At 40.8% G+C, this 25404-nt stretch overlaps 1 protein-coding gene across 1 annotated transcript in view; it reads right to left on the minus strand.

Annotated features, from left to right (window-relative positions):
* Positions 1-6156: 6156 nt before the first annotated feature.
* The window catches only part of CIRSR (corepressor of RBPJ and splicing regulator), a 28043-nt gene continuing 8795 nt past the window's right edge, over positions 6157-25404 (minus strand). Inside the window, exons 6-10 of the mRNA XM_075829492.1 lie at positions 24108-24156; positions 22241-22358; positions 12413-12519; positions 9899-9987; positions 6157-7068 (exon numbers count right to left, since the gene is read on the minus strand). Coding sequence (XP_075685607.1) covers positions 6432-7068; positions 9899-9987; positions 12413-12519; positions 22241-22358; positions 24108-24156 — 1000 coding nt within the window. The 3' untranslated portion in view covers positions 6157-6431. The remainder of the gene's footprint in view (positions 7069-9898; positions 9988-12412; positions 12520-22240; positions 22359-24107; positions 24157-25404) is intronic.

Here is a 25404-nt window from a genome sequence, read left to right on the forward strand (position 1 = left end):
GAGACCCTCACAAATCGCTAAAACAAATCTGCAGATGTGCTTGTGTGAGCGCTCCAGCCGCTTTGTTTCTGTTCGGCTTTTTCCGAAAATCAATGTATTGGAGTACAGGCTCAATAGAAAGTCTATGAGCCCATACTCCGATACATCGGCTTTCTGGAAAAAAGCCGAACAGAAACAAAGCAGGTGAGCGCTCACACGAGCACTTCTGCCAGTTCGTTTTAGCGATTGGTGGGGGTCTCAGTGCTCGGTCCCCCACCAATCCAAACTTCTGTCATGTCATTATGACATGTCAGAAGTTTGTTGAACATTTAGTTACTCTTTAAAGGGGTTATCCTATTAGGCCTCCTGCACATGGGACGAAAATACTGCGGATATTCCGCTGCATTTAACCAAGATAAAAGGGACATGCTGCAGATTGAGAACCCGCACCGCAAGTTTTTCTGTACGCATGGATAAGAAGTGTTCAAACTTTATCCACTTTGCTGCTACTGCTTTGGGATTTCTGGACGGAAATTTCTGCAGGAGCCCTTAGGCCGGATTTACACGAGCGTGTGAGTTTAGCGGCGTTTTGCGTGCACAAAAGGCACTTAACAGCTCCGTGTGTCAGCAGCATATGATGCGCGGCTGCGTGATTTTCGCGCAGCCGCTATCATTATGACGTGGTGCTTTTCTGTTTAGATTCAGAGTTTGACAGCTGTTGCACGAATCACGCTGTCCGCACGGAAGTGCTTCCATGTGACCTGCGTGGTTTTCCCGCACCCATTGACTTCAATGGGTGCGTGATGCGCGAACAACGCACAAATCTAGGACATGTTGTGAGTTTTTTTCAGCGGACTCATGCTGAGCAAAACTCACGGACTGTCTGCATGCCCCCATAGACTTACATAGGTCCGTACGACACGCGTGAAAAGCACGTATATCACGCTCGTGTAAACGAGGTCTTCGAAAAAGCTGTCCTATTAGTGCCTATGGATGTGATAGAGAGTGGGAGGGGTACATTAGCCAGAAAAGATTCACTGTAAAGAGTGTCTCCTGCTCCGGAGGCATTCCCCCATGTATTACATTTTTAGTTTACGACTCAGGTGCTCTTCAGTAGAACCACGGGGCATCTGAGCGTATGGCTGGGTTCACACGACCTATTTTCAGGCATAATGGAGGCGTTTTACGCCTCGAATTACGTCTGAAAAAACGGCTCCAATACGTCGGCAAACATCTGCCCATTCATTTGAATGGGTTTGCCGACGACCTGTAATTTTACGCGTCGCTGTCAAAAGACGGCGCCTACAATAACAGCCTCGGCAAAGAAGTGCAGGACACTTTTTGGGACATAATTGGAGCAGTTTTTCATTGACTCCAATGAAGAAAATTGGCATGCTGCGGATTTAAAATCTGCACCGCAGGTCAATTTATGAATGTTTTCATAAACAAAAAAAATGCAGCGTGGGCATGAGATTTTCTAACTCTCATTCACTTTGCTGCTACTGTAAATGCTGCAGAATTTTCACAGAATTCCGTTGCGGCACTTACACTACGTGGGAACGCGGCCTTCGGCTTCATTCACACCCGTATATTTAGGTCAGTATTGTGCATCAGTATTTGTAAGCCAAAACCAAGAGTAAATCCAAAACATAGAAAAAGTACAAATCTTTCATTACACTTTTTCTGTGTGTAGATTCCATTTCTGGTTATGGATTACAAATACGGCCATGTGAACGAGGCCCAACACTAAGATAGGAAGGTCTGCGTGACAGCTCACATGCACCCAGAAAACTAGCAATAGTAATTAGGGTGTAATTAGGAAGGCTGTCAGGAAGAAAAGAACTATAGCTATATAGTAAAACATGCAATCTCTAAATAAAAATATAGTCTTGGATTAGTGCACCCTGAGGCATATTCCTGTAAGATAGCTGAAACTATACAGTACTTTAATATGTCCTATATGAAAACCTTGGAAGCAACAACCAGTTATGAAAATAATTTAATCACAAGTGTTTGCTGCGAAATAGGATAGTTACATATTTATTTTATTTCAAATCACAATTTTTTTTTTTATTACAAAAATTGTCTTATTTTTAAAACCTGTGAGGCTGGGTTCACACGACCTATTTTCAGACGTAAACGAGGCGTATTATGGCTCGTTTTACGTCTGAAAATACGGCTGCAATACGTCGGCAAACATCTGCCCATTCATTTGAATGGGTTTGCCGAAGTACTGTGCAGACGACCTGTAATTTACGCGTCGTCGTTTGACAGCTGTCAAAAGACGACACGTAAAATTACAGCCTCGTCAAAAGAAGTGCAGGACACTTCTTTGGACGTTTTTGGAGCTGTTTTCTCATAGACTCCAATGAAAACAGCTCCAAAAACGGACGTAAAAAACGCAGCGAAAACTGCGCGAAAAACGCATCGAAAAATGCGAGTTGCTCAAAAAACGTCTGAAAATCAGAGGCTGTTTTCCCTTGAAAACAGCTCTGTATTTTCAGACGTTTTTGGTCACTACGTGTGCACATACCCTAATAGTGCATGTAATATGGATGGAGAATTTTGACAGTATAATGAGAATTTGTAGAATTGTGGGTGTTTATAGGAGGGAAGGAGTTTTCTTACATAGACAGCAGATACAAATAAAAAAATTAAAAAAGAATAGGTATAAATGATGCAGCGATGAGCTCTATAATCAGAACTGAATAAGTAGTGCTCAAAACGAAGGAACACCGGCCACACGCGACTGTCATACAGCCAGGGTCCCGATGTCCCATAGAAGCAATTATGCCAACAGAACACTTTTTCCACACCGAAGGAGGGATTTACCTGCAAATGGCCCCTGTTCGGGTGCTCGCATGCAACTTCCTGGTAGTGGAGGACAGATTAACCCACAAGAGCATGGAGAGAATGCAAGTATAAATTTATTTTACCAAGACCATCCTTGGTACAAGGTGCGCCAAACATATAAACAGGTGTTTTGCATCTATATGCCTATACAGTTATACAATATATCTACAGTTACATGTAAAATAAAGAACACCCCCCCCCCCCCCCCAAAGAAATAAAATAAATTGTATACAGTTGTATCCACTAAACTTTTCAATAAAAGCAGATTTTAGCCTTACTTTGTTTTTCTGCTGGTATCAGATCCTGCTTTTCGGGAAAAAAAAATAGAATTAGTCTCACCGGTAATTCGGTTTCCATTAGTCCACCATAATCTCAACATCTGGAGGTTGACCCTTGATATCTGTAGGAACAGGATATGTACTAGATGAGGCGTTTTGGGAGGGACAACAGCCTAGAGAACTTCACATCCAAAGGGTAAATCATTATACGATTGTAAATCCAAACGTTAATGATTTAAAAAAATATATGTGGACTCGACCAGGTAGCAGCCCTACAAATCTGATCCAAAGATGGTCCAGCTTTTTTTTGCCCACAAGGAGGCTGAAGTGGATTGAGATCTGATGTTTGCAGAAGATAGCGCTCAACAGACCATAGAAATTAATGGAGCGGTGGCCAAGCATGCGCTCCATTCATATGGGGCTCCCAGGAACGGCAAGGTATGCCCATTATCGTGATCGGTAGGGGTCCCGGCGTCGGAACCCCACTGATCAGATATTTATCATCCATCCTGTGGATAGGTGATAAATACGGATTATGGGAAAACCCCTTTAATGATGCTACTACTTCCACCATGATTTGGTGAAAACTCTTGGCGCACAGAAAATGCCAAAGGGGATTGTGCAGTAAACTAAAACCAAAGAATGTGACGCGATTAATGCCTTATAGCGAATCTGAGAAGCTTGTAGAGTTGAGGATGGGAATATGGCAATATGCATCTTTCAGGTCCAAGGTGCACATCACGATTAAGGTGTGGCAGATTTAAAAGATTACATTTTGAAATATTGATACCTAATCCACTCATCTAGAAATTTCAAGTTTATTAAGAATTAGAACGGACAGCCTCATAGCGATGCAGAAGGCCTGCTGATCTAGCAAGAGTTACTGAATGCTGGTGATGCTCCTCCTGAGCGGGATCTGCGTTCTGGGTGTTCCATTCTTCTCCCAGTCACTTCTTGTCCTGCGTTCTGAACAGCAGCGGCTCCCCGAATGAATGTTTTACAGAAGCTGGTCTCGCGAGATTAGGTAAATATCACGAGATCAGCAGGTCCTCTTTCAGTGATGTTTAGAGTCAACAGGTCTGGCAGTAACCATGTCTGGGCGAGGCTAGTCAAAAGCAAACCCAATTGTCAACTACATTTGGTTAACTGGTTGATTAAGAAGCATGGGGGGGGTAATTACTTTTCACATATGGCGAGGTAGGCTGAACAGCATTTTTCCTTCAATACATGAAATTATCTTTCAAAAACCGCATTTTGTTTTTACTTTAGTTATATCTGTCTAAGATTAACCCATTAAGTACAAAGCCTATTTTAATTTTTCCCTGCCCGCATTCCAAGAGCCATAACTTTTTATTTTTCCGTCGACATAGCCGTATAAGGGCTTATTTTTTGCGGGACGAGTTGCATATTCTGATAGCACCATATAATGTACTGAGAAACTGTTAAAAAATATTTTGTGGGGTGTAATGGAAAAATGACAGCAATTCATTCCTCCATTGATTTTTAGGTTTAGTTTTTACAGCGTTCACCGTGTGCTAAAAGTTACATGATAACTTTATTCTGAGGGTCAATGCAAATAAAGCAATATCATTTTTATATAGTTTAGGTTTTACTTTTTTCAAAATAAAAACAATGTTTGTTTAAAGAACAAAAAAAATGTGTTCTGTCGCCATATTCTGAGATCCCTATCTTATTTTTTTTGTTGGTGTAGCTGGGCAAGGGCTTATTTTTTGCAGGGCAAGATGCATTTTTATTGCTACCATTGTGGGGTACATATGACTATTTGAGCTCTTTCTATTCCATTTATTGAGTGAGGTGGCCAAAAGACAGCAATTCTGGCATGGTTATTTTTTTTTACAGCGTTCACCATGTGCTATAAATAGTATTGTATTCTGATAGTTTGAACTTACACGGATGCAGCAATACCCATTATATTTTTATTTTTAAAAAAAAAATAGGAAAAAGCTTTTTCCTTTTAAGTTTTTTTTGTATAGTGTTAAAACCTGATACATTTCAAATTTCACGATTCTTTATAGTCCCCCTAGGGGACTTAAACAGGTGATCATTGGATCGCAGGTACTATCCACCAGCAGAGGTCCACCATGTTTTTTTCTCCTATTGAGGCATGAAACACCTGGGTATTTAGTATGAAGGAAGAACTCCTCCTCTCCACGTCATACCTAATTTACATAGCACCGGTTATCTCATTAAACCAGTAGGTGAATATCATGCTTGTATGAGTATAATGGTAGAAAAATGTTATATTTGAGAAAGGGGCTCAGTTACAATATCAGACTAATAATTCTCCACCATTTCATTAAAAATACATGTGCCCGGTCTTGTGATTTAGACCATGAGAAGTTCTTGTATCGATCATCAGTATCCAGAAAGCTTCCCTAGTGAGTAGAGTCATCCTTCAATCCCCTCTCCTTACCCGTGTCTATTAACCCTTTCAATGGCTGTCAGTATTACCATTATGTAGATCTAGGAACTGCCCAGATGCTCCAGAAAGAGTGCGGGTCCTGAGGTTTTCCATAGGGCCTGCTCATGAAATGTGCTTCAATTCTAGCCAAGTTTGCAGGTGGTACAGCCTATATATTGTAATTGGCATTTCCTGCAATTGATCATATAGACCACATATGTGAGATTGCAAATAACGTACGTTGTTATAGATCGGGATCTGTATGCATCTCCTGTCACTCAATGGTTTCTGGGGGAGGGCGCTGTACTCCATCACTTTATGGAGACTAATAGTCTAACATTTTTGTTAATTACCTCCTATGCAATCATCATGGGCATAAAGAGCACACACCCTGCTATACTGTCTATACAGAAAGTGTGTGTCTCCAATATGGCTGCCCCAGCAATTTTTATATAAAAAAAAAACTAAAATAATAAAAAACACAATATTTTGCTTCTACAGACTTGCATCTAATTAATGAAACAAATCAAATACATGGAACATTCCCCTTAAAAACTTTAATCTGTCATATGGCTGCATGACAATGGGTAATAAATAAATGAATTAGAGGATGAAGGCATGTGATGGATGGAGTCAGGTTTAATTTTTATTGCTCCTTTATGTTTGAGGCAGAATAACATTCTTTCTAATAAACGGGGACGTTCCACAAAGATGTTGAACAAGAAATGCTTAAAAGTTTAAACAAATATCAAATCAGCACAATATAAGTAGACGACATGCAATGAGACATCTAAAAATACAGCTTACACTGATTCTATTCTACAAAACTATTTAATATAACACGAGACATGTTTCAACCACATGTGAATACGCTGGCAGTGAAATGACGTTCACCTAGTCTATCTCCTTTTATGATCTCTCTCTGCGCTCCTACTTCTCCCCCTGTCTCTACTTCGGCTTCTTTGATCTCGACTCTTCCCCTTGTCTTTTCCATTTTCGCAATCTTTTTTATCTTTGTAGTTACTTCTGCTTGAACTCCGGCTTCTATATCGGTGGCTTCTAGATCGTTCATTGCTTGGACTTCTGTGAGATCTAGATTTTTCAGGCCTATGACTCTTCTCGATTCTATCCTCCCTTTGATCACCTCTGTTGTCTACCTGTGTTCTGTGATTATGTTCCCTCTTTTCTTTTTGATCATGGGACCTCTGGAGATTTTTAATGTTCCCATAATCTTCCGGCCCACCCTCACGTTTTCTGCTACTAGTGGAAGGCTCATCGGAGTTCTCTCTTTTCCTTGATCGATATTTGTCTTTGTCACTGCTATTATCTTCAGAATCTTTGGCAGACTTCCTTTTCTTGGACTTCTTCCTATGCTTCTTCTCGTCCTCACTGGTAGATTCACTGTCACTACTAGAAGAGGAGTCACTGGAGGAATTGCTGCGCTTTCGTTTTTTGTGATTTGTTTTGTTTTTTTTCTTCTGTGACTTTTTTTTCTTTTCTTTCTTCTTTGTTTTTTTCTCAAGTCGATCTAGCTTTCTAAAATAAGGAAAATAGGACAGAAGTCATGTTTGCAAATATCCATCTACAGGGATTTAATACTACATCTTCTAGGTGATAGAAATACTTATGAAAGGGAAAAAAAAAAAAGGGACGTAGACATGGCTACAGAAGGGAGTAGAGGAAACCGCAAATAAGGCAGGGGTAGTGCACAAATTAAAATCAATTTTAACATTAAGGATTTAAAAAGGCAAAATATATAATAAAAGGTTTTTCACTGAAAGAAGCGGTCGAGAAATAAATCAACATTTAGTTCATAGACTAAGACCTCATGCATGGAGTCTGTAGAGGCTCGGTACCATGTTCAAAGCTATTCTACTCTCGAAGCTTTGCATAAGGCTGTACAGTTAGCGCCTATTTACTTGTATTATAGCTCTGTACAACAGAGATGTAATACCTAACACATATAACAAATCGTAAATGCATCTAGTTTGGTTCTGAATGATCCATGGGCAAGAGGGAAACAAAAATAGGAGATGGGGGTAGTGGTAAGAAGCTCATGGGAAGGGGGAAGTGTTTTCAGCCGAATATCCCCTGGTGTCCACTCTTTTTATTGAAGCCCTTTGGCTTATCAGCAAGCATCAGGGGTACTTAGCAACAACTCGCCCTCCTCCATACGAGTTGGATGGATGTTGCTGACCACATCATTTGCAGAATGCCAAGGCAACCGGACTGCCCGCTTTCCGGTCCTCACTTTTAAGCCTCCGGTGGAAGACTATGTTCGCAATATCATTAGGAGGTACCCTAAGGGTATGTTCACACAGCTTATTTTGGAGACGAAAAGCCTTGTTTTACGCTCCAAAATACACTTGAAATAAGTCAGCAAACCGTTTCCTATTGAAATCAATGGGAAATACACTGCTGTTCACGAGGCTCATTTTTACGCTGCTAAATTTTAAAAAAAAAACGCCTCGTAAGTAGTAGCATGTCACTTCTTGAAAAAAAATAATAATAAAAAGCTTCAAAAGAAGCTTCATTTTCAGCTTCAAAAACTGCTGAAATCAGAGGCTGTTTTCCCTTTGACACGCCTGCTGTTGTGGAAACTACAATTCCCAGCATGCCCAGACAGCCTTTGGCTGGAATAACAAAGCCTACAGCTGTTAGGGAATGCTGGGAATTGTAGTTTCACAACAGCTGAAGTGCTGGAGGTTGCCGACCCCCTGCTCTTGCATATACAGAGCCTTACATAATACATAGCCCTGTAGCCCCGACTTTCATTACAGTGGGTGACAGATTACCTTTAAAAGGTGAATCGGGGTGGGGGTGGGGGGCGGCGATAGCTGCCAACTTGAAACAATTTTTTTCGTAATCTGTCCATCTTTAGTTTGTTTATCACTATTTTCTAATAGACCCATTTAAAACCAGAAAAATGCCTTCTCAACAGAACAGAGATTTCCATCTTAAGAGATATTCAAATATAACGTGCATATTTTACGACGCCAACACCTTCGGATGGTCGTCAAGTCAGATTCGGTTTACAATTACCCATGGAAGCGACGTCTAAAGCCGCTACAGAGGAAAAGCACAGGTCCGTCACATCGACTCTTCATGCTCGTTCAATAATTGGTCCCTGGCAGAGGACCACCTCTAGGTCATCCATATGTCCGAATAGGGCAAAAAAAAAGCCTATACAGAATTCATCGTTTTGCTAGAACTGGAATAAGTTATCTACAGTAGAAATGCTATCCATGTTAATACATTTCAAGAACGGTTCTGTTGCACATTGCAAGACAAAGCGCATTGGTTTGCTTTTATCCAAAGAGAACAAATTTAAAAAATGTGTCAAAAACAATGTTGTGTGGTTTGCAATAGCTTTACATTCTATTAAAATGTACGTATGTGTAATTTATACAACACCCACCATTGTTTGGTGTAATCCAGGCATCCCTGCTGTCAAAGCAACGTTAACCAGTAGACAGACTATTCAACAACTGCAGCTCTAAATCCTATAATTCTTCTTGCTCGATGCACGGTTGAATATTTTCTCTCAATGGACGAACCAATTACAGTATACATTGCCACTTTACAAACGCATGGATCACGCTGTTAAATCAGACTTTGTATTTGGCTACCACAATAAAGAACAGGGACATGAAACTACTTAATAACACCCATGAAAACAAGGTCAGGTTTGAGAAGATGCACATATAGTTTTATACAACTAAAATAATTAATTCATGGGGTTTTATATGGTGAAAAAAATAAATAAATAAGGTGACAACAGAGATCAGTGGTCACGGCCGATTGCTCTGCTATTGAGGCACCTTTAAAGAGTTAAATCTAAGGTATCCCTTTAGTCCGTCAATGTACATCGTGAATAAGGGCAGATAACTTTACAGTTGACTGCACACTACCCAACAGGAGATGGATTCCCATGCTACAAGTCCGACTGGTGATCAGAAGGCACAGAGAACTCTTCTGATACGGAGGCACCTTTAACAGAGATAGGACAATCGCTGGGCGTGGTTCACACTACAGATGCTCGCCCTGTGCAGCGAGACAGATGACACCGTGCATGTGCGGACACCCTGCACTGGGAGAGAACGATACACTATAGAAAGATAAGGTATTGCACTGCGCATGCTCGTCCTGCAGACACTAGAACGGCCAGAGGACGTCTTCACGAGGTAAAGACAACCACACTTTTTTTATTTCTTTTTTTAAGGGGGGGGGGGGGGGGGGGTGGTGTTTGCAGAAAATCCTTTGGTTTCGGCGAATTGGTTGTATTTGCAATTTTTATTTTACGGATAGGTGACAATGGGGCATCGTTTTGATTTTGGTAATATCCTTTTAAAAAGTTATGAATTACCTCAAAAGCTTCTGTTTTTGTTTTGTAGTTAAGGATTTTAAAAAGTCCACTTCTGGATCATCTTCCTCAGCTTCACTGACAACATATCCCTGGGGGAAAAAAGAATGAATAAAAATCAGATGATGTGCACTGGAAACATGAATGAAATGCATAAATCAATGCATCATAATTGTGCAACTATAGTTTTAATTTTTATCTAAATTGGTCCAAAAACTCGGTGACGATTTATATAAAAGGTATCTCTTTATAAAGGGTCAGAGCTCCAAATCAAACTTCCCCATCACAGAGCCCTTAGAGCTAAAGTAAATGTAGGACATTCACTTGAATGTAGCGGAGCTGCAATACCAGACAACTCATGAACAAGAGGGGCCATTAAGGGAAGCTTACTGAAAACGGATTCGTACAACTCCCGTTACACTCAAAAAGAAATCTGTCTTCAGTAAGCACTCCCCAGAGACTGTTACATGCAGAAAGAATTTAATTGTTTAAGTGTCGTCCTACCATCAAATATATTAATTGTATAGCATTATAAATATGCCATTTGGTTTAAAACCAAAAAAAAAACACAACTCCCGACCCCTTTGATCGCCCTAGTCGTGATCAGAAATTTGCACTCCACAATTTATGGTACATCCCATGTTTTGGTTTAGGGCCCCCAATAGAGACTTTTTGACATGAGGACAGACATAAATCAAATGTTCAATCGCCTAATCTGGCGTTGCCACTCTAAGTTACTACATTTGTATTTACAATGATGCTGGCTTGGTTTCCTGTTTTTCTTTGTTTTCTTTCTTGTTCAAAACTTGATTAGTTTTGCAAATACGATCCAGTGATGAGTTATGGCATTAACGAACATAGTATGGCACCACCAAGTGTTCAAAGTATATAGCAATATGTACGTCCACCTACTGAGCGGAGTGCTGGTGGATACACATGCACAGTCACTCTCCCCACAGCCAGGTCTCTGCATAGCGATCTTCTGTTCACTGCAGTAGAACTGGCTTTCTGCCCTGCTTGTCAGGGAAGGAGCAAAACCTCTGCAGTCGCATGGCAATAAAGCAGAGACTTCCCTTCTCAGCTTGTTAGGATTGTAAATCTCCTGGATCCCGACAGCGGTTTGCAACCCTGCACATACCCACTCAGACCTGTTTTATTTTATTATATTTTCATTGGTTTCCAAGAAGACCCAGGGAAGCATATGCCCGAAGCACTGCGAAACACTTTCAAACCGCTCTTAACAGCATTTCCGGACTATTGGTATATAAGGATTCATATGACAACCCATATAAAACTACTCTCTCATTCAAAATGGCACTTTCTAAATATTAGAGGTTGTCACATTTGAGAATACAAATTATACAATATAAATAATAATAATAATAATAATAATAAATTCCAACCTAGCTAATTTGGCCAACGGTAAAAAAAACTATATATATATATGAAATATATCTTTATAGGAATAAAAAGCAGACACATAAGAAGGCTTATAATGCAGTTTACCGTGAAACTTATATACATCTTCACACTACTATACTATAAAGACACCTGCAGCGGTCAACCTAAATAGATTAATAGTCATTGAGCACAAAAAGCTGCTCTTTGTTTATTGGCTATTAACATCTCATCTGTGAGTATAAACTGTATTTCTGGTGACGGCCATAAAAGCCGTAGTATAGAGCGCACAGACAATGTAGTGTGCAGGGAGAGACCATACAATAAAAAAAAGGGGCAAGACACAAGCCATGACTGTAAGAGAACGTAATACGCTGTGCGAGCTTTCATATCCATGCCCTTTACAAACTGTTCTAATGTGGTGCAGTTTGTTCCTATACGTGGCTTTGTCTGGAATCAAAAGCTCTTGACAACTCCATCACTAGAAGTGCCTGAACAGATTGCTGGGAGAAACCGCTTTATGGATAGCCGTCAGGCAGCGATGGCGTTACACTTAGGTGTGTTGTTGCTGTGGAGATGTCGGCTTTTTATTATGAATATTCAATTACAGCAGTCTCTGCATGCCAGGATGATACAATCTAATGCACCCAGTTTTTATCCCAGCACTATCGAGTCAATGTGGAGTGCTGCCATCCGCGCTCGTGTCCATCTAGACATAAATTCCTTTCTATTCTTTGTTTTCAAAGCTCTTCGGGATCAGCCAGCAGGTAGCACAGAACAAACAATGTGGTAGGAGATGATGGTTATTACTCAAGTTCACACTCTGGCTCCTGCGGGAGGAGGGAGGGGGCTGCTGTTCAACGTATGCAAAAACCCACATGAAATAAAAACCAGAAAAAAAGGGAACAATTCATAAAAAAAATAAATAAATACAATTGGTCGTCTCGCAATATAAATAGGGCAGAAAATAAATAGGATATTTAGATGCCATCATGATCCACTTTAGTGTTGTCATTCGCTCTACCCTATAGATATGCATATTGGCAAATGATAAGTAATAATTTCCAGGCAATCACATGAAAATTTACAGATATTTTCAGCTTAGACATAAAGCATTACCTGTGATGGATCATTTACAGTCAGGTTTCTTCCCAGTACATTTTGTTTCAGTGCAAACCCACTGTTTCTCATCTCCGCCATTAACTCTGAGGGGTGCATTGATGGCCCTGAAAAGAGGAATTTTGGTTTGAATGCATCATTGATATCTCCCTACCTTTTTTCTGACTCCGCTGTAGGAATGCGTTTGAAGCTTTGTTAAGTAAAATCGGTGCTAAATCAACTCAATAATCTTCTGCTGGGAAAAGCATCGGATATGATTTTCTACAACAGCGACCGGGGGATTCAGAATACAAAATAATTGCATTTGTGTTTAAGCGAAGAACTGGATTCTCCTCTTATGTAAAGGTGCGAATACTCAAAACAACATGCGGAGTGTGGCGTTAGTTAGGGTGTTTCTCATTACAGTGGACGGTATCCCGGTGTTACTTAGATTAAGCAAAGGACCTCTCGCCGCCTGCCACCCCGTACAGAGCAACCGTACAAGAAAATTGGGAAACTGTCTGCACGCTACAAATAAAACTTTCATGTTCACAGCGTAGCAGAGTGGTGAAGCTTTGCTTGTACTTAAAAACAGAGCTTATTTCGAAAGATCATTATTCCATTTGAAGGCTGGCACCTACAGCTTGCCGTGATGTAGATTTGTGCCACATGAAAATGGACTTTAAAACGCTCATTTCATACTTGTTATTCCTGCAGAGACAGCCATTATGAGCGTACGGGAAACATTTTTTGCTTATTGAAATAATTACAATAGGTTTAAAAAGGCACAGACCCGGGCAGTTTGGCTTCCGTATCAGACTGGAGGAGTTGTAAAAGAACATACAAAATAAAAATAGTGAAACACGGAGGCACAAATAGACCTGTGATTGATACATTAATAGAGAGTCAACTTCTTGAACGGATCGTTCAGGGTTTTTGACATTCGGTCATTAATGTGCCAGTATTTCAAGATAAAGCTGAAAAAAATAAAAAAAAAATACTACCCACTTAGCGGATTTATTTTATCACGTAGATATCTAGAGAATGTAGCCTAGCAAATGTCAAAAACAGAGATACCTGCCTGGATGCTTCTTAGAAGTTACAATTGGAAAAATCCCCTTCTATGAAGGTTCCCCTCATTCTATTGGGAGGAATTTCCTTATGAAACCTCCACATCTCTGCAGATCTGACCTTGACGGAAGCAATAATATAACCAATAAAGACACAGGGCAATACGGTGTATATGAGAAGTACAAAAACTTACTTCATTGTAAACCTACATCAATAAAAACATAGTGGAGAACCAGGCTTTGTTCACACGCTTAAAAAACGGCTGTAAAATACGGAGCGGTTTTCAAGGGAAAACAGCCTCTGATTTTCAGCATCAAGAGCTTTTTTTTGACCGTTTTTGGAGCCGTTTTTCTATTGACCCAATGAAAAACGTGGGTTTTTTTTACACGCCGTTTTTAAAAAACGGCCACATACAAAAACGCCCCGTGGGAACAGAACGCAGTTTTTCCCATTGAAATCAATGCTGAGCTGTTGAGGCTTTCAGTCCCCGTATTTGCAGCCGCTTTTCGGGGGGCGTTTACAGCCCGAAAAACTGCTAAAGATAGGCCGTGTGAACATACACTAAAAAGGAGAAAGGAATAAACCCTAATGGATGGTGGTAGGACTGGGATGATATATAGAACAACAACATATATATGTATAGGGAACAAATAACATCGGGAACAGTGAAAAGTTTGCTTGTCACTTTCACTTATGATTTTGTGTATTTTCAGCACCATCACCTTTATATATCTTATATTATTTGATTTTTCATATATATGTTGTGCTAGTATGACTCAGGAATATATTGAAAACCGATCCCAATGCTATATAAAAAATACGGTATAGGTCTTCCACCATCTGTGCCTGCTAGGTCTCTGCTCGTATTTAAATTGTGTAACAAAGCCCAAGTGCTACACACCCCTCCCATGACGACGTGTGATCCGGACGCTTGCGTTGTGATGGCATGACGCTCACACGTCACCTCCCATTGTGTGACGCACACTCCCTGCGTCCTGACATCACGACGCATGCGCAGTTGTGCTCATGCGCTTATCTATGCGCTGTGTCCACATCTTGGCGCCTTCTTTGTGACACATTTCCTATGTCATGACGTTCGTCGTCCTGGCATGTAGACGTTCCATCATGACGTCCGCACAGACATTCATGTGCAGCACCATTATCTAATGCTATGGCGGCTATATTTCCTATTAGACGGGCATACACTGTATTACCAGATATTTAAACTAAATTAAATTCGGGTGTAATGGTCCCCCACTGACCTTGACTGGTTGAGATAGATATATATATCTATCTAATGATCCTCCATCTTGACATCTCCAGGACGAACGTACGTTGGGGACAAGTGGTAGGCCGTGTACGTTATACATTTGTTTCCTCAGGTTGTTACACTATCCCTATTCTGATAGTAATTTGTAGGAAGCTATGCATGTATTATGTAGCGGTTTAGGCAGTATCAGCAGGGGTCGTGAGCACACATATATCTGGGAAAAAGTTATCTGTCATATAGAATTATTCTGTATATCATCCCAGTCCTACCACCCTCCATTAGGGTTTATTCCACTCTCCTTTTTATTGATGTATGTTTACAATAAAGTAAGTTTTGTACTTCTCACATACACCATATTGTTCTGTGCCTTTATCAGTTATATTGATGGTCTCACACTGGACACCAGTAACATTGTTACCAGTACGCCTGTATTTTATAGGTTATCTTGACAGAAGTAATAACAGTTGAATCCATCAATGTGTATTAACAGCCTTAGGCCCATTGTCAATATGAAACCTATGTTCACGCTGCCTGGGAAAGCTCCTGTCTTATATGTTAAACGGAGGCTCTGACGGATGCCAAACACTGGCATCGATCACCCATGGGTGAATATAGCAGTCACTTAACGTATATGCAATGAAAGCTTTTCATGATGTAGATGTTAAATAGATACCATTGTAGGCTATGGGGTAGGGATGCCATTGCTATTATGTTAAACACAAAACAGTATAAGTTTACCAATATATACCAGCTCATGGGTGGTCAAGAGTATCATTTTGGCCTCTGACGAGCTGGTGTATATATTAGGTGAATGGGGGACATATAAGCGAGTTTAATGTACACAACGATCTTGTAGTCCATAGCAACGACTCACATCATGAAGGCCAAGCTCTAATTTATTGCTATGGAGAACAAGGCCAGTTTTCCTGTTAAGACAGGTTTGATAGATAAGGATTTTTCCCCTTAAAAATACTCATGTGCAAATCCATCAAAGAACATTTCTAATATAATAAACAGAGCCTCTATTAGGGGTTACGAATGTCAGAGGGAGGTCCTCAGCTCGAAACCTCCTCTATGAGCAAAAATGGAGAGCCGCTCCGTAAAATCTGCCGCGGCTCTGGCAGCCCGGGCTGTCCATGCATTACATAGTTGGTGAATTATTTGCATAGCCGGTGTGTCGCGCTACATCATCCCTGCAAGCACTGCATTGGCAAGACGCGGCCTCCCAAGGTGATAACAAGTGATCATAGCTCTGGCTTCTATACATAGGAAAAAAAAAAAGAAAGGAGGGTGGACTTGATAACATGCAACCGTTCCTAGGAAAACGGCATTCTGGCCTTTTTTAAAATAAAGATTACTAAAATAATGGTTCAAAAGACGTTGTTACATGTCCAACCAACAGATCACAAGATGTTCACCGCATTGCAGGATGACATTGCAAGTATTCCAGATGACAAATCTACATTGTCTGAACAGAGTTTGGGTTAGACCAGATGGTCAATTTTGAGTTACCTGCTCCTTAAAAAACACAGAAATCCAAAAGAATTTGAATTCTACGGAATTTATTTTATTTTTAAAAATTGGATATTTTTTGGGCTGCGGGGCTAAATCAAGGGACAACAATCAGCATAACAGACATGAGTCACTCTCGGTTTAGTCCTTCTTAGCACATACGCTTATAATAAGAGTGTGATTTCTTAATATAAATCTGTGCTTGATATTCACAATGATGAAACATTTGGGAAAGGAAATAAATTGTCTCTAAAATCAGTCAACCCTTAGTTTACACACCAGATTAGGCCGGGTATTTTAATTATATAGAAGTGATCGCTATATCGCAAACCTATTTTCCTAGTCCTCCAATGAATTACAAGATCAAAAAGCCGTCTACCAGGAAATTGGAGCACTTCATGCTTCCCTCTGCTGACATGCTTTATGGAGATGCTGATTTCATTTTCCAGCAGGACTTGGCACCCACACTGCCAAAAGTACCAATACCTGGTTTAAGAACCTCACTATCACTGTGCTCGATTGGCCAGCAAACTCTCCTGACCTAAACCCCATAGAGAATCTATAGGGTATTGTCAAGAGGAAGATGAGACACCAGACCCAACAATGCAGACGAGCTGAAGGCCGCTATCAAAGCAACCTGGGCTTACATAACACCTCAGCAGTGCCACAGGCTGATCACCTCCATGACACGCCGCATTGATGCAGTAATTCATGCAACAGGAGTCCCAACCAAGTATTGAGGGCATATACTGTGTACATACTTTTCAGTAGGCCAACGTTTCAGTATTAAAAATCATTTTAGAAATTGGGCTTCTAGAATATTCAAATTTTCTGAGAAACTAAATTTTGGGTTTTCATTACCGGTTACCCATAATCATCAACATTAAAAGAAAAAAATGCTGGAAATAGATCACTCTGTGTGTAATAAATCTATATAATATAGGAGTTCCACTTTTTGAATGGAATTACTGAAATAAATGAACTTTTTGATGATATTCTAATTCATTGACAAGGAGCTGTATATGTAGATGTAGCAGGGATAGGGAAAGCAATGTAGATTTTGGGAACCAGTCAGACCGCTGCAGAAGCCAATTTGATGTTTTTACATCTATACATAAAAATAAAATATTTTGTGAAAGTCAACATTTTGATCTATGACGTACGTGAATACTGTACCACTTTCTGAGCTACTACCGTGTCAGCGAACATAGGCCAGGAGAGATATTATAGCTGCTAAACAGCTCTGCTTCGGAGTTGATTTTCAGGCATTATAGGTCTTTCCACAAAACGTCAATGCTGAACACTGCCATGCAGTACGTTTCAAAGGTTTTATGTATTTAGACTGGATTATAAGTAGTCCCCGGGAAGCCAAGAAGGTGGTTTAGACAGTAAATATATTCTGCCAGCTCAAGAAAAAAACAGCCACATGGGTCTTAAGATCGCATTTAACTGGATCTGGATCCCTATGTTTAAGATCTACAAAATTACATTAAAAAGTGGTCTCCTCATCAAGTTAACCCATTCCATATGCCCCCCCCCCCACTAAACCAAACTCCAGAGTAGGGAGCCCCTTGCAAAAATTGGCTGACTGTGGTGGACCAAGCCATTCACGTTGCAGGTTCCCTCAGCTAGAACATCTGATCGCTGAGGATTTCTGAACTTTGACCCCCAATGCTCAGCTGATTGCCAAGTCCACTTTAATCTAAAAGGGTGTTGCCTTCATGAGAGAACCCCTTTAAAGGCCACTTTCAAAATGATTTTACATACATAAAATATATGCCTATAAAACCACAATAAAATGGCTTCCATGTTAGATAGAAGTTTTTGGCAGTCATACTAATTAAATAAATAACATGATTTTGGTATAACTCTCAAGCAAGGTCAAACAAAAAAGGTACTGACAAATGCTATCGTTTTTCCATAGCAACAAGACAACTTTGCCAATTAAAACAATCCGTGATGAGCAGAGCGCGCCAGTCAGGTGAAGGGCCAACGCTTGTTTGAAATGCCTTGAATTTATCTTAAAACGGTTGCTTGGAGATTGCTGCCAGCTGTCACCCTCTCTTTATATCCATGTTGTGTCTTTCTCAATAGGATCACCAGACATCTATAACGCATGAGGGAGAACAGAAGACCAATAAATGATCCTGCCCTTTAAGAAGATTGCAAGTCAGCCCTTTCTGATGTTTCTGAACTTTTCTAAGACCAAGCCACCATGTAGCGATACCTCACACATCTTTTTCATCATTCCAAACCTCTGATTTCTGAGTCTTGTAGACATCACGTTGGGTTTCATCAAGAGGGGCTCTGCTCGGGCTTCTCATGCTGTTGGGTTGTGACCTCCACCATAACCATGTGTATTTTTAGACCTACCCTAGTTCTTTCTTCACTTTGTTTGCTATGTGGCTGCGTGTGATCAAAAAGTACCATTAAGGAGGCTTGAGATGGTCAGGATTAAAAAAAAATAAATCCCATTCGAATATCATACGTTTTTACCTAGCAACATAATGAACTCCTGTGAAAGAATACTCAAATATATTGCTAAAGCACAACAAGCAAATAAATGTTTGGCAAATAAGTTCTGTTATGCTGTAAAGAAAAATGATCTTTCAAAAACAAAAGCAACTGGACAAGAAAAAACAGCCCCCAGCTAGGGCTACATGGCGACTTTGGCCGCCACACAGGTCACCCTGCCTGCATCGCACGTGATGAAAATCAATGCATTCCGTACATTGCCGCAACTGCAACATGACAGTCAGACAAAAATTCAGCAGTTTCGGATTTCTTGCGACTGCCGTTTCGCGGCACCTTGCCACATCGGCTTTAATTACGGGAGATTAAGACAGGGTGACACAGCGATCTTTGGCTACACAACCTGTGTCCCAGCCAAAGTCGCCGTGTAGCCCTAGTGTTGTTCCATCTGGACCACCCACTTTAAACTTGAAATTTTCCCAACAGTCCTGAAAAGTTCTATGTAAGCCCAGGATCACACACACACACAGTTTTGTTGCAGTTTTTGGCTCAGTTTTTCTAGCCAAAGACAGAAGTGGATCTAAAAAGGAACAAAAGATATAAAGAAAAAGACTGAGGCATCTCTTGTGTGTCCACTTGTGATTGCCTCAAAAAAACGGAGCTAATTTTATATGAGGACAAGTCTTTCGTCTTTCTTCAAACTAATAGACCTGGTGGTCACTGCACTTAAAAAAACGAATGTCTCACGTCAAACATGGTGTCTCATCTGTGTCCAGTATGTTATAAAGCTGGAGGAGCTGAGCAGATTGATATATAGATTTGTGGGGAAAAATTCAGGATATCCTGTAATTTATGGATTTAAATTCCTTATCACTGTGGGCTAAAGAGTCCAGTGGGCGGTCCATCTCAGCGATTGGCAGCTATTTCTGTATGCACGCTAATGCAGGAAGTCAATCAATGGTTGAGACAGCCCATTGGACTTTTGTCCAGTGAGCAGGGATTTCAATGAATAAAATTATAGATTATCCTAAATCTTTTCCCACAATCCTATATATCAATGGGCTCAGCTACTCTTGCTCTGTAGCATAATGCCTGCAGACAGTACAGCATGCTTGATGTGACAGGTTCCCTTTAAGCATCAAATAAACTTCTGTTTAGCCCAGTGTCCAAAGAAGGGGCATGGGGAGATTAAGTGCTGTGAACTCAGGTGTAAAGTCTGGAGCACGGGGATATAAAGCGGGGGAACCAAGCTTGCCAGAGGGCATTATTGTCCCTGTGCCAGGTTTATCTGCCATGGGTAAACCCTAGTCTTGAATTGCGAGGTAGATGGGGAGTACCTCTATTCTGGTTCTTTGTATCTTGAAGAGGAGAGTATTAATATGGGAAATAAAAACTCGGAGGGAATAGAGTTCAGGGTTTTCCTGCTCACTGTGTAAACACCTGAAGATATGTTGGCTGCATGTGAAGGTAACGGCAAATGCTTCTAGTATCTCCCGGATAGCTCCTAGGTAGCAGCTGAAGGTAAAATTGCTGGACAGAAAAGCACAAGAGTAGTGGTCACTGGTTGAGACCATGGGTCTGTAGAGGGGCCCTCAATTATAGTAAGGGGAATGCTTATCAAAATAACAGCAGTTACCGAAAGACTGGTCGATATACTAGTGATAGATTCTAGACAAGGTGCAAACAAAAAAAAAAAAAAACGACAACCATCTAAATGTGTGTCCTCTCCTCCTGAGATACAGAATTACCTTTAGTGTTTTCAAAGTATACTTAAAAGCACAGACCAATTTAGAGGGTTATTTCCACCTAATAAAGTGGGATATGCCATCACTTTAGGATCATGGGATTCTCCACCGATCCTTAGAAAGAAGGGGCTGCAGTGCCGATTTAGCACCGTGTCCTCTTGTAAGTTTTTCCTGCACAGCGGCGCTCCCAGCCCACTGGCTGTGCAGGGAACTGAAGCTGGCCCCATTCACTAGAATGGGGCTCTGCTGTAGATGCCTGAACATGGGGGTTGATAGGGCGCCACTGTGCAGGGGAAAAAAAAAACCTGAAAGTTCAGATCTCACCGATCATAAATTGACGGCATGTCCTAGTGATGTGCCATAACTTGATAAGATGGGAATACCCTATTAATTGCATTTACAGTATAGTGGCACATAAAATTTCTACTGGCCAAAGTCCTGAAATTAAGCTGCCCATACTTGGCCAGATGTATAATGATCATAGAGATGGTGAGACATCAACCCTCACTCTGCGGCGTCACTGGCACTAAAAGTGCGGCCAAATGGCAAACCTTCTGGAAGTATCATTTACATAGCTGTGAACTTTATAACAGGTGACAATGTTGTAAATCTCCCCTGGGAGGTGGTCAGTGCAATATATGTAGATTCATTCATTAAAACGAGGAGCGCTTAATGCGGATTGTCTAAGGACTGGTATATCTGTCATTTGGGCGAGCTGGACATAGCGAATAGAATTCTAACCTATAAATATGAAACATTGTACAAGACTGCCCCCCCATACGTGGCTGATCTCTTAGAACGATAATTGATATACTTTTGCTTAAAGGATTATTCCCAACTTAGACTTTTATGACATATCCACAGGATATGCCACAAATGTCTGAGATTCAGGTTCCAACTCTGGGACCCGCAACTATAATCGAGAACAGGAGTCACCAGACCCTCGTTTTGCCTGGTGGTGAGGGGGGGGGAAAAAAAAATAAAAAAAATCGCACATGCATGCAGCTCTTTCCATTCTGTTCAATATGTGTTACGGAAATAGACGCGCAGTGTTTGCTCGGCTGTTTCCATTCTGTGCAATAGTAGATACAGAGAGCTGCACACATACACGGCTCCCTCTCCACTAGTCCGGTCTAGAATCAGCAGTTTGCGGCCGCTGCACAAAGCAAAACAGGAGTTGGGTGATGCCCGTTCTTGATAGAGGTGCATCTATTAGACATGTATGCCATATCCTGTGGATATGCCATAAAAGTCTAAGTTGGGAAAACCCCTTTAAAGCAAAGGTTTGGTGTGACCGTTCATTTGGATCAGATGTCAGGACTGAAAAATTATTACCAGCACCTGCCCACCCTTTTGTAATGTGGTGACCCTGAGCTGCAGTGGAACACACGCTAGATGGAGCGAGCACGCACGCACACACTTCTTTAAAATACATACCATGTTTTAATAAAAACCTGCAAGGTGCCCAAAACAACTCTTCAATTAGGAAACTGGACAGTAGCTGCAAATGTATCAGTTCCATTAAAGTGTTAGGTTAAGGACTTATTCACATGACCAAATAAACTGCGTTAGGGCCGTGCTAAAACTGGGACTCCCCGTGTTTTCCCTGGCTTATGAATGAGTTATAAAGACTAAAACCAAAATGGTTCTTAATTCAAAAATAAAAGTTTCATTCCACCACTCGTTCGATAGGTCATAGCTCAACAAGCTACATGTCCAACAACAATGCAAGCAAAAGTGTAAGTGTTCAAATGCACAGACACAATATTTTAGGTTTACCTGCTCCATCTGCAGTAACTGAGCTTGCGTTGATCCCAGAGAGACCAAATAACGGACATTCTCGGTCAGTGTTCACGTGACCCCACTTATGACATTTAATACACCTGACATTGCGAACCTGTAAAAGATGTAATAAAATGTCAGAAAAGATAAATAAATCTATATCTACAGGGTGGGCCATTTATATGGATACACCTAAATAAAATGGGAATGGTTGGTGATATTAACTTCCTGTTTGTGGCACATTAGTATATGGGAGGGGGGAAACTTTTCAAGCTGGGTGTTGACCATGGCGGCCATTTTGAAGTCAGCCATTTTGTATCCAACTTTAGTTTTTTCAATGGGAAGAGGGTCATGTGACACATCAAACTTATCGAGAATTTCACAAGAAAAACAATGGTGCTCTTGGTTTTAACGTTACTTTATTCTTTCATGAGTTATTTACAAGTTTCTGACCACTTATAAAATGTGTTCAAAGTGCTGCCCATTGTGTTGGATTGTCAATGCAACCCTCTTCTCCCACTCTTCACACACTGATAGCAACACCGCAGAAGAAATGCTAGCACAGGCTTCCAGTATCCATAGTTTCAGTTGCTGCACATCTCGTATCTTCACAGCATAGACAATTGCCTTCAGATGACCCCAAAGATAAAAGTCTAAGGGGGTCAGATCGGGAGGCATTTCTTCTTCTGCGGTGTTGCTATCAGTGTGTGAAGAGTGGGAGAAGAGGGTTGCATTGACAATCCAACACAATGGGCAGCACTTTGAACACATTTTATAAGTGGTCAGAAACTTGTAAATAACTCATGAAAGAATAAAGTAACGTTAAAACCAAGCACACCATTGTTTTTCTTGTGAAATTCTCGATAAGTTTGATGTCACATGGCCCTCTTCCCATTGAAAAAACTAAAGTTGGATACAAAATGGCCGACTTCAAAATGGCCACCATGGTCAACACCCAGCTTGAAAAGTTGCCCCCCTCCCATATACTAATGGGCCACAAACAGGAAGTTAATAATCACCAACCATTCCCATTTTATTTAGGTGTATCCATATAAATGGCCCACCCTGTAGATCTATATATGTACATACATACACTTCAATGGGGAAAACCCGAAAAAAAAAAAAAAAAAAAAAAAAGATTGAGAGAGATATTATATATATATATCTCAATCTATCCGTCTCGATCTATACACGAGTAAGAGACAGATCACAAGTTTTAATCAGTCAGTGGGATCGGTGAGCCCCACCAATCTCAAAAGTGAAGAGGTAATGGTGCACGCTTACGAGTAGATCTCACACGAATGTTTGTATTTTGTAGTCCGTAAAGAGATCTGCAAAACACAGACAGCACACGGATGACATGCAGGTGCTGTCCGTGGATACACTTAGTTGGGTGAGACAGAGCCACAAACACGGACAGGAATAGGACCTGCTCAGAGTTCTGCTGCTCGGTCCCCTGACCCCCACACGGATTTGCCAAAACCACGGTTGTGTGCGTGAGCCCTTCTATTAACAGCGCTCCCAATGACTATAATGGTACTAAGTCATAGTAATTATAAAATGAATTATGTACAACTACAAAAGTCTGAGTTGGCCAATTCAAAACAAAAAGCCAAAACAAAACACAAAAGCAGAATATATTGCAATGTAGTAATTTAAACATACAGAAACTAATCAGGGCATTAAATTATTACATAATCTCCCAAATCCAGGGCGGTGCATAGGGAATTTATTATATCGACCTGGTATATCTGCACAAACTGGGGGCTAAGGGGATAAGGAGACTGATCAGCAACAAAAGAAATTAAAAGCCAAAAAAAAAAAAAAAAGGAAGAAGGAATAAAAAATAAAATAAATAAAGTACCTGGATACCAAAAGGCTGATCTCGGATATTCATGTCATCCTTGGCATACCTGCGAGTCAAAACAAAGCTTGGTCATAATTTTGTAGACTTTATCATATTTGTCCGTTTAACACTTATTTGCAGATACTTTCTAAAAAGCAGTGGGTTCTGCCACATATGAAGACTGGGGGGGAATAATTTAAAAAAAAAAAAAAAAAAGTTGATGTAAGAATTAGTACAAAATCATGTGTTGTAGGCAATGGCAACTAAAAGGCATACAATAAACTGAACCATCAAGTGAACATGTGCGTTGTTAATGTAAGAGTCAGTTCAGACTCTCTCCTGGCTTCTCTGAAGCATCACTATAGAAAATATCAGCATTGCAATGACAGACGGTTCCTGTACTCCACTGCTCACTCCTAAAGAGTAAGGGTATGTTCACACGAGGGCGTCCGTAACGGCTGAAATTACGGGGATGTTTCAGCCTGAAAACATCCCCGTAATTTCAGCCGTAACGGCATGTGCAGGCGCTTGAACGCCGCGTCAATTACGGCCGTAATTGGCGCTGCTATTCATTGGAGTGAATGAAGAACGGCTCCAATTACGGCCAAAGAAGTGACAGGTCACTTCTTTGACGCGGGCGTCTATTTACGCGCCGTCATTTGACAGCGGCGCGTAAATATACGCCTCGTGTGAACAGACAAACGTCTGCCCATTGCTTTCAATGGGCAGATGTTTGTCAGCGCTATTGAGGCGCTATTTTCGGGCGTAATTCGGGGCAAAAACGCCCGAATTACGTCCGTAAATAGGCCGTGTGAACATACCCTAACTCTCCAGAGAAGTGCAGGATCATCACTGGATCACAAAAACTATTTCGGACAATTAAGCTGGTTTCACAAGGGCGTAATACAGCTACACTTTACAACTAATTAACAGAACCAACATATGAAGGGCCTGGAAACCCAAAATCACAAGCTGGCGATCTTTTCAAACAAATTGCAAATCACAAAGGCCGAATCCACATGTCAAAGATCAATGTTAAAACCTAAGTAATGTTAAAAAAAACAAAAACAAAACTAAAACAAAACTAAACTGGACACACTAAAATAGCCCTATTTTGCAAGCCTAGTCAGAGCCACTGCCATGAAAAAAGCGACCCGACCTGCACCCTGGTATCATCATATTAATTCTTTCAAGGGGGATCAACTGGAAAATCTAAGCCGGGATTAAGACCAGTCGGAGTAGCGGGGTTACCAAAGAAGGACTACATAAAACAAAACAACAACGGTCAAAATACTTACTAGGGGTGCTAGAACTC

This window comes from Rhinoderma darwinii, chromosome 6 (genome assembly GCF_050947455.1).
Source record: "Rhinoderma darwinii isolate aRhiDar2 chromosome 6, aRhiDar2.hap1, whole genome shotgun sequence".
Taxonomy (NCBI): Eukaryota; Metazoa; Chordata; class Amphibia; order Anura; family Rhinodermatidae; genus Rhinoderma; species Rhinoderma darwinii.